The 10,892-nt window shown below is 38.0% G+C and overlaps 1 protein-coding gene across 3 annotated transcripts in view; it reads right to left on the bottom strand.

Annotated features, from left to right (window-relative positions):
- Positions 1-10,892, bottom strand: part of top2a (DNA topoisomerase II alpha) — a 182,634-nt gene that overhangs the window by 89,399 nt on the left and 82,343 nt on the right. For all 3 annotated transcript variants that reach the window (XM_039685302.2, XM_089121899.1, XM_089121900.1), the window contains 2 exons: positions 1,811-1,920; positions 1,596-1,688 (listed from right to left, as the gene is read on the bottom strand). In XM_039685302.2, coding sequence (XP_039541236.2) covers positions 1,596-1,688; positions 1,811-1,920 — 203 coding nt within the window. The remainder of the gene's footprint in view (positions 1-1,595; positions 1,689-1,810; positions 1,921-10,892) is intronic.

Here is a 10,892-nt window from a genome sequence, read left to right as displayed (position 1 = left end):
TTACATTTCTCCGTTATTAACGGTAGATCTCTATTAGATCAAACAGCGCTGTCATGGAAACCAGGAGAAACATTTTGCTGGTAAAGAACTAGTGCTAATACTTTACGTCCACAGACCAGCAACATTCACCATGGATTTAATATAATAACACTAACTGGAACCAGTTTGGCTGAAATCTTTTTCCAGCACTTCAAAATTCAAATGTTATATAAATAAATATACATTTAAATGTTATTTTTAATGTGATGACCAAAACATTATTTGTTCATCCTTCAAAGATGACCCCATTTATAAACCTGTCTCAAGTTTGCTAATGACAATTTGGATGATCCAGAGGTGTCATGGGAAAAAGTCATGTGGTCAGATGAGACAAAAAAATAGAACTTTTTGGTCATAATTCCACAAACCGTGTTTGGAGGAAGAAGAATGATGAGTACCATCCCAAGAACACCATCCCTACTGTGAAGCATGGGGGTGTTAGGATCATGCTTTGGGGGTGTCTTTCTAAACATGGGACAGGGCAACTGCACTGCATTAAGAAGAGGATGACCTGGGTCATGTATTGTGAGATTTTGGGGAAGAACCTCCTGGCCTCAGTTAAAGCATTGAAGATGGGTCGAGGCTTGGTCTTCCAACATGACAATGACCCGAAGCACACAGCCAGGATAACCAAAGAGTGGCTCTTGTAAAAAGCATATCAAGTTTCTGGCGTGGCCTAGCTCAAACTGCACGTTTCTCAGTGACAGCCCAGAAACCTGCCTGATCTAGAGAAGATCTGTGTGGAGGAAAGGGCCAAAATCCCTCCTGGAGTCTGTGCAAACCTGGTGAAAAACTACAGGAAACATTTGACCTCTGTAATTGCAAACAAAGGCTACTGTATCAAATATTAACATCGATTTCCTCAGGTGTTCAAATACTTGTTTGCAGCTCTATCATACAAATAAAGTTAAAAAAAACTTTTGGGGGATTTTTTGGAAAATTCTGGATTTTTTTTTTTTAGATTGTCTCACAATGGACATGCACCAACAATGACAATTTCAGACCCCTCCATGATTTCTAAGTGGGGGAACTTGCAAAATAGCACGGTGTTCAAATACTTATTTTCCTCACTGTATGTATGCATGTATGCTAGGGGTGGGCTTCTGATTGAGGCTCTGTGACCTCCTAACTGAACTCCTTGAAGTCTTAAGTGCAACCATAATCAAAATTAGCACACAGACTCTTTATAATTGTTTTGAAATTACCGTTTTATTCACACACGATCGGTAAATTGTGATTCGTGCTGCACTGATTGCAACGGCAACTCGTGCTAGATGAGCAGATCAGACTTTTAATAGTTTACAATTGTCTTTATTTTTTATATAAACATCAAAACGATAGTTTAGATGAATGTGAGTGTAGCGGTAGAATATTCTATTGTAATCTCACCCTCAGTCATGGCAATATCGCAAGACAGATTTTTACTCAACGGGAAATCTCATCATATTTTAGTCTCGCGAGATCTCGTGGCACGAGATCTCGTCACATCCTAATATATAATATATATGCAACATAACTTGTGCACATCACTATATTGATTTTCAGGGTCATGGTACCTCAGGCAGGTTGTGTTCTCTGCGTTGACGTCTGTTGATCATGAAGCTGGTCAGCCACTCCTTCCTCTCATCTACCATCTTCTTACTAAAGGCCTGCAAATAGATAAAGCCACAGACATCTTCAGGAAGATTCATTTTAAAGCCCTTTTAATGATTTTATGGTGACACTGACTAAATTCCCAAAAAGCAGGAATGTACTAAGGAAAAATGGTTACCAGGGTGATGGCTTCATCATCAGCTGGCCCAGAGTACTTAAAGGGGATTCGATGTCTCGTCATATCCGAAAAATACTCTTTGGCCTCCTTAGATGTGCTGGTACCCAAACCTGGAGAGAGGCAGACAGAAAACTGCATGTGAGATATGTACAAACAACCAAATACACACGCACGTTTTAGAACCACTTTCAAGTGTTATTGTAAACCCTAGGGGTGGGTGATATGACAAAAACCTTATTTCACAATAAGAGAAATTGTTTCACAACAATAGTTATAGCTAATTTCCTGAATCAACCAACTCACATCTCCTTTCTTTTCATCCATGATGACATTAGTCACCTGGTGTTGTTTCTGGCGTTCCATCACTAGCTGCATTTCCACTGCCGGGCTAGGGCTGGGCCAGAGCTAACAGCGAGCTGAGCCGAGCTAGTGGCCTCGGGCCTCAAGCACCGGGCTTGCGTTTCCACTGCCGGGCCAGTAGCCCCACAGCGCTTTACACCCCGCCCCTAACACGCCTTTCTGGATCAAACGTCATACAACCCAACCCATTTCAGCGGGTATTATGAATTAATTTGAAATAGTTATGCATGCTTTCGTAATATCTCGACTGGAATACTGTACTTCTGTGTATATCGGCGCCCCTCAGGCTTGCGTTTCACGTCTACAATTAGTTCAGAATGCAGCGACTCGGCTTCTCTACGGGAAATGTAAATATGATTCTGTCACGCCAGTATTGATCTCACTACATTGGCTGTACATTGACATACTCGACCAAATATAGAATTGATTTCAAAATTCTATTGTTTGTTTTTAAATGCATTTGTAATTAGACACCACAGTATTTAACAGATTTGCTACACCCCAACGTTCAGTCAAGGTCACTTGATCCGCAAACTCCGGACTATTGCAAGTCCCCAGAATAAGATTAAAAAATAGAGGTGATCGTGCCTTCTCTGTCATCGGCCCCAAATTATGGAACACTCTCCCGGTTCATATTAGAACTGCCACAACTGTGTCTACTTTTAAGTCCTCCCTCAAGACGCATTTATTTTCTTTGGAGTTTTAATTATACCTTGATTTGCTGTTTCAGGATTTTATTTTTATGTGTTAGGCTACATCTATTTTACAGCTTGTGTTTGTTTTATCTTCTATTGTACAGCACTTTGATCAACCTCGGTTGTTTTTAAATGTGCTTTATAAATAAACCTTCTATTTTATTCTATTAATTTAATTTTTAAGTTAGGAAGATAGCATGTATAGCAGGGGTCTCAAACTCAAATTAACTGGGGGCCGCTGGAGATAGAGTCTTTAAAAAAATAAATTTATTTAAGTATTCCAAAAATGGAACAACTGACGTTAACGTTTCTTCTGAACTGTTCCTCTTAATTTGAACATTCCTTTCTGTACACGATTGGTTCTTCATGAGGTGTCCTTCTGACAGTTGAAGTTAATTTTAACTTTCTGTCTTTTTCTTATACACAACATCTTTGTGATGATAGTCATATTTACTTTTTATTTTCTTTATACAACACTATTTTATTTAATGTTTTTTTTCCCGAAAGGCACATTTCCTTTTATTATACTTAGAAAAACAATTACTGCTTTTGAAATACAAATAATTCTTTCTACACATGTATAGTGTCACAGGCAAATTACTGACTTTGCACATATCAAAGCAAACCTTCTTATCAACCTGTTGGACCAAGTTCATTACATGAACTAGTTAAAAGTTCAGTTCACAAATTTTAAAATGAACTAGTTCAGTTCATATTTCAAAAATGAACTAGTTAGTTCTTTTTTTCCATATGTTGCTGCGAGCTTCTTTTTTATTATTAGGCTATTATTATTATTATTGCCACAGAATATACAACCACAGATAACAATCATTTTATCGATGAGCAAAGTTTGCACAGACATGTAAGATTTTCCCATCCTCACAGACCTCATAAAACCCTTTTAAATGATCTTACGACGCCTCCTCGCTCCTCGGTTCACAGACACTTGAATGAACGAGTTCACTGTAACGTTCATCAGGCAGTAATACAGTAGGCTACGTTCAGTTCACCTTCGCCCAAAATATGAACGAGTTCATTGAACGCGTTCAGACACAACACATATTACAAGCTCAAAATGATTATTCTCACATTGTTTTAGAGCAGCAGGGGTATCCAACACGTCGCTCGCGAGCTATCAGTTAGCTGTGGCCTGATTTGGTGGTGGTAGCTCGCCTGTTCACATATCGCGCTCACATATTTTGCACGCTCAAGTACGTTTCAGATGTAGGCGCGCATCAAGCACCCAGCGCGCTCATAATTGAAGCGACGCGCTCATTTTTTCCAGGCGCAGTATATTTGTACTTCGTGGTTGTCTATGACAACTGACAACAAACCCTCCGTAAGCTGTCACGAGACTATATATGGTAGCCCATAAGGGATAAAAATAATAATTAAAAAAAAATGCGGCAAACGCAACGGCGGGCCGCACTAACATTACATTTTAATATCAAGTAGGGGGCCACAAAATATCATCCCGCGGGCCGCAAATGGCCCGCGAGTTTGAGACCTCTGATGTATAGGCTATTAACTAGGGGTGTCCATGGTTAACCGATTAACCGTTTAAAATTGCATAACCGAGTGAAACCTTTTTGCTCGGCTAAGTGGCCTCAATACATATTTGCACAAAGCTTTTGCGTTTTTTTCTGAATGTCAATAAAAAAATATTGTGAAATGACAGCGTTTCCATTAACGATGTTATGCGACTAAAACATCTTTTTTTTTCTTTCGCGATAAGTCATTCCAAAAATAATGGCAACGGACGTTGGTAGTATCACAGCCACCGCACTAGACATTATTATTATGGACGTGCGTGTTATCCAAGCATTAATGGAAGGGAAAGAGACAGAGTTCTCCCTCATTTCTGCTCCGAGGTCTTGATTGTGGCATTTCTTTGAGGTTTTGTAGGCTATTCCTTGTATCTTTTATGAATTTTATGAATTTTTAAAAAGAACTCTGCCTCGTATTATGTCCAAACGGTCTAATTTTGTGTTCATTCGTTTCCCCTTATTTAATTTAATCCGTTGGCCTAATTGCAAAATGAAAAATTAACGGGTGTTGTATTTTGTAAAACGCAAAGTTGAACACCAAAATGTTCATTTGAACTGTAGGCCTATACGCCAAATGCTGCGCAAAAATATTGGCTACATATCAACGAATTTTCAGATATTTGTTTGATTTTTTTGCCCCTTTGAACATTTAAAATATTTGACAAATTAATATGAAAAAAAAAAAAAAGATTTTAGTGGTTTTCTACGGAAGCCCTGAACCGCAACCTAAAAAAAAAAAAAAATAGTATTTCGAGATTAAAGTCGAAATGTTTCGAGATTAAAGTCGAAATGTTTCGAGATTAAAGTCGAAATGTTTCGAGATTAAAGTCGAAATGTTTCGAGATTAAAGTCGGAATGTTTCGAGATGAAAGTCGGAATGTTTCGAGATGAAAGTCGGAATGTTTCGAGATTAAAGTCGAAATGTTTCGAGATTAAAGTCGAAACATTGTGCATTCGTGCGCGTCCACTGGCTCAGAGCGCGCGCGCGTGTGTGTGTGAAGTCGAACTGCCATGGATAAACACAAAATAGTAGCTTTTTACTTTTATCTGGGCTTTCAAACAAAATTCTACACACGTCACACGTGCTAGTGAGCAGTGTTTCTGAGGTGTTTTCGTGCTCGTCTACTCAACACTATCTGGGTCGAGAACACAACAGTAACTGTTCGGTCTCCCTCTTCAACGTAAATACGCTCTAGATACATTTTAAGTGCATCATTCTGTATCCAATCATTTGGCCGGATCCTGTGATTTCCTAAGATTTAATTACCACTTATGGTTGAGGAGAGATTCTCTGATATGATTGTAAAGCACTTTGAGTGTAGGCATATATGAAAGCGCTATATAAATGCCCTAATTCAGCCTTTCTCAAAGTGGGTGCCGCGGCACACTGGGGTGCCCCTTAGCTGTGTCAGGGGTGCCGCCAAAAAATTACGTAGGCTAAAAAAAATGTGAAAAAAAAAAAACCCAGAAAAAAAAACAGCTGACATTTCATATATAAATATATTTGAATTTACATTCTTCTTTTTAAACATATGAACATATTAATAAAATTGTAAATTCATTTTAGATAAACATATAAAATTAATCATAAAAAAATCCGTCTCACGAGACCGAAGCAAGACACACACAACTTGACGCAAGTGACGCAATCCATAGCAACGCGTTATAGCAACACCTCAGACTGACAGAAACGTAAAAATAAACGTGAATTTAGGCCACTTTAGTTACAGCATTATGGATCGTTTTTTGAAAAGAAAATCCCCACAAGAGCCGGGGATTTTTATTTTATTTTATCTGCATCCTGCACTTCATTTGAGTTCTCCTGGTCTGGATTTGTTATTGGGTTCTTGTATTGGGCGGTCCACCTCTTACGGTTTTATGGCATTTGTGTCTCTGATTAATTATTTTGTGAATTACTTTGCAAACCTGTGTTTTTAAAGGTGCTATAAAGTTTTTATTATTATTGTTATTTACGGTTCATATTATGCTCTGTTCATTACTGTTCTGTCTAACTAAACAAGACATTTGCATTTAAATTTGGGTTATGCAGTGTTTTTAAATTATATTTTACACTGGGGTGCCTTGAGATTTTATGCACTTTTGAAAGGTGCCCTGACTGAAAAAAGTTTGAGAAAGGCTGCCCTAATTATTCATTCATTCATTCATAAAGCTGGATTTCTCCATCCAGTCTGAAAAGTGTTTTCCGTGTTGGTTTTCCTATAGGCTAAAGTCTATTCCGGCGCATTATATTTTATAACGATAAAGTAAGATAAGTAATTCAGATAAAAGTAAAAAGCTACTATTTTGTGTTTATCCATGGCAGTTCGACTTCACACACACACGCGCGCGCGCTCTGAGCCAGTGGACGCGCACTGTTATGGATGCACAATGTTTCGACTTTAATCTCGAAACGTTCCGACTTTAATCTCGAAACGTTCCGACTTTAATCTCGAAACGTTCCGACTTTAATCTCGAAACGTTCCGACTTTAATCTCGAAACGTTCCGACTTTAATCTCGAAACGTTCCGACTTTAATCTCGAAACATTCCGACTTTAATCTCGAAACATTCCGACTTTAATCTCGAAACATTCCGACTTTAATCTCGAAACATTCCGACTTTAATCTCGAAACATTCCGACTTTAATCTCGAAACATTCCGACTTTAATCTCGAAACATTTCGACTTTAATCTCGAAACATTTCGACTTTAATCGCGAAATGCTAGATTTTTTTTTTTTTTTTTACAGATTTTTTTTTTACAGATTTTTTTTTTTTTTTACTGACTTTTTTTTTTTTTAGGTTGCGGTTCAGGGCTTCCGTAGTTTTCTGAGGCCAAATTAGAACCTGGAAATGATATTTTCCCCGTAGTGCTGAATGAGAAGAGTCGTACCACAGCCTACAGAAAGGGGATTTATAGGTGATTTATAGACTATAATAAATGTGTCTGATAATAAAATAATATAAAAATAACGAAGCATTAATTGTTTATTAATAAACTATTGTTTTCTAAATCATTTTCGGCTAAAAACATATCTCCATCTCCGGATGGACATTTAGAGAGAAATTAATTTGCTACATAATTACATAGTCAGAAGATATTGGCTTTCGATTCGAATTTGTTCGTTTTAAATTGGACATTTAAAGCTTTAGTCTACAAAGGATAGGCCTATAACCCCCGTAGAAAACTTTAAATGTCCGATTTAAAACGAGCAAATTCGAATGCGGTGGCCGTTTCAGTTCTCGCGCTTCAGTTCAGTGAGATCATGAAGCATGCCTGATTGTTAAAGCACAACGTTTTCTTGTAATTGTGAGTTTACGCAAATAAAGCCCCTTTCACACAGTGAGTTGATCCCAGGAAATTGCCGGCAAATTGCCAGAACGCCTTCTGTGTGAACGCAAACACGACCTGGGATTGATTCTGGGAGTGATCCCAGGTTGGGGACCTAGTAACATTGCCGTAATCAGTCCCGGAACGCGCGCTGTGTGAACAAAAGTAGGGCTGCAACAACTAATCGATAAAATCGATTATAATCGATTATGAAAATCGTTGTCAATGAATGTCATTATCGATTAGTTGGTCTGATTACGTCACGGGGATTGTTTACATGCTACATGCGCTTCTTACATGCGCTTCATGAGGCACAGACGCAGTCTCTCTCCCTCGCCGGTCTGTGCGCAACACGGACGGTTTGGAACACATTATCTTCTGTCTCTCATGCGCACTCTTGATTCCGTGAGTTTGAACTAATTTGCGGGCATCAGGAAACCGCTATCAATATGGAGCATACACGAAAATCATTCACCTTTCGGCAAATTCGCCGTTTTGAAACCAAAATAGGCGACCTACGTTAATCGTGTATACTTTATGAAGCCATACTGTAGTATAATGTGAGATAGAAATGTATATTTAAGTCATTAAATTCAAGTTAACGTAAGCTTTTCCTTCCACTGCGGCTGTCAGTCATTCTCTATTCGGTGTTCAAACAGCGCGTCGCGTTCGGTTACAACAGTTAACATGATGAAACTCTTTCCAATATGATTCAATGTTATTATTATAATTGATCCGTAGATAAAGGTCTATGGTTTCGTAATATAATGACTATCTTGCTAGACTTTTATTGCTGTAACTTAATCACTTTCTACTGAGCGTCTGTTAGATCACAACACTAGAGTAGACTCGGCGCACTATAATTGTTCTTCACGTGCACAGTAGCCTAACTGAAATTTAAAACTGTTAAAAGAAAAGGCTTAATAAACTATTGCAAAGATACTGTATAATACACAGTCAATATTGCTTCCTCACTAAACAGCTGTGCTTCTAATTTTTACGATGTTTTTCATGAATGTATAACAACAATACAAAGAGCAATGTGTAACGTTTTACCAGAGTTAGTGCTACACTTATTGTCTCTTATTTTTTCCCCACTAAGGAATGTTTTTTTCACTAAATGTTCAGATTTTATAAAATTATTGTGCATTTGTGATTTTTCTAGGCTAATTTTTTCTGAGTTATCCACTAATCTAGTTTACAATAGCATTTTTGTCATAGGTTATGGTCATATATAATTTTTTTATTTGTTGTTTTTCTTTATAATGAAGTTGTCTGTATTAAGTAGATTGTTTAACACACAAAATAGTGTGGTTTTTAGGGTTTTATTTAGTTATAATAAACAAAAAAAATGAAATAAATGTTTTATCCGATTAATCGAAAAAATAATCGTCCGATTAATCGATTATCAAAATAATCGTTAGTTGCAGCCCTAAACAAAAGCCAGGACCAATGCCGTAAAGGGTGTGTCATAGTGATGACGCTCGTGCCATCGCGCGACTCTGTTGCTCTAGAAGAAAGTTTGTGTTCGTCATCAACAAAGAAAGGACGAGCAAATACCTGCAAACTATAGGGCTGCACGTTTTCAAGGTTTTCATTAACCGTTAACCGATCCCTTATCGGTTAATACTCGCGTTATAGTGTGCGCGCCGCAACCTCGAGATACAGAGTTAATTTTTAACACCTTTAATAACTGGTTGGACCCCATTTGAAACGAAATTAATTTATAGAAAACGCAGTGGTAAGTTCAGAGCAGTTAAAGTAGGCGCGTTTCCATCACCCTTCAAACTGAAATTGCCAATTGAAAATACGCACATTGGCAACACATCCATTTCGCAGAAACTCCGTGTTCGCAAATAATAATAATAATTATCATTATTGTAACATTTTATAGGCTGCATATGTAGAAGACGCTTTTATCCAAAAAAGAAACAAAGCACAAATAAACACAATATTTTGACGCATATCCAGTGTGTGTGCTTAGTGTGGAGGCTTTGGGCAACAAACAAATATTTTGGGGTGGGGGAGGTCAGGGGAGGGAAACAAAAATAAATAAATAAAAAAAATCAAAATGTTCCTAAATGAGCCAAGAAATGATTTTTTTTTCCATGTGCCATCAAAATGCATGCAGTAGAGCAGTGATTCCTAACCCCCGGTCCGTGAACACGTTAGTACCGGGCCTTAAAAATATTCCCAGAATTTTTTTTTCCATAATATTTGTCTTTTTAAGATGCTTTTTAACGTGTCATGTTATTTAATCCAAAACACAAACAAATGAATACAAATAAATAAAAATATTAAAACGTGTTTGAGCACCTTCTGATTGCTTAGCAACGCGTCATATCTAAACAGACTGAGAACGGTGCGTGCATACGCACAACCGGCACATCCGGGAAATTAACTGTTAATTTTGTCCCCGCCCCCTTTTGGGGGAAACAAACTAGACTCCCCATAGACTTCAATACAAAATAACGGCAAAAACTAACGTCCGTACACAGCCAACAGGCGTAAATAACTTAAGAAATCACTTATATAAAACATGTCAAGTAATTATGTCCACCCTGCCTGCCATAGAGCGTGAAAGATAATTTTTTTTTATGCCTGTAATCAACTAGCCCAGGCTACCTGCCATCATCATCATAAATTCATAATATATACATTAAGGTTTTTTACTTTAAAAAACGAAATAAAATCATTCAGGGGCTTACCTGGTGACTCGACGAGGTACAATTAAATGTCCGGGTAAGACACCTCTGGCCACTGGGTGGAGTTGTTACACCAATTTGACGCTGGGAGAATAAAGGGACATGTTTTTAAATTGGCCAAATTAAGTTTGTGTATCTATCTTTCACGCTCTATGGCAGGCAGGGTGGACATAATTACTTGACATGTTTTATATAAGTGATTTCTTAAGTTATTTACGCCTGTCGGCTGTGTACGGACGTTGTTTTTTTGCTGTTATTTTGTATTGAAGTCTATGGGGAGTCTAGTTTGTTTTTCCCCAAAAGTGGGCGTGAACCTATTAAGAGACATTCTATGACGCAGCGCCGGTTGTGCGTATGGGTGCGTGCAGCTGAAGTGACAGAAGTATGCGGAGAGATGAGCGGGCTCAGCAGACTTTCATGGCTAATTTCATTGCGGACAGTTCCGGT

The sequence above is a fragment of the Pimephales promelas genome, chromosome 17, assembly GCF_988280905.1.
Source record: "Pimephales promelas chromosome 17, fPimPro1.hap1.1, whole genome shotgun sequence".
In the NCBI taxonomy this organism is placed as follows: Eukaryota; Metazoa; Chordata; class Actinopteri; order Cypriniformes; family Leuciscidae; genus Pimephales; species Pimephales promelas.
The sequence above is the reverse complement of the archived record's forward strand: the minus strand, read 5'-3'. Positions and strand labels throughout refer to the sequence as shown.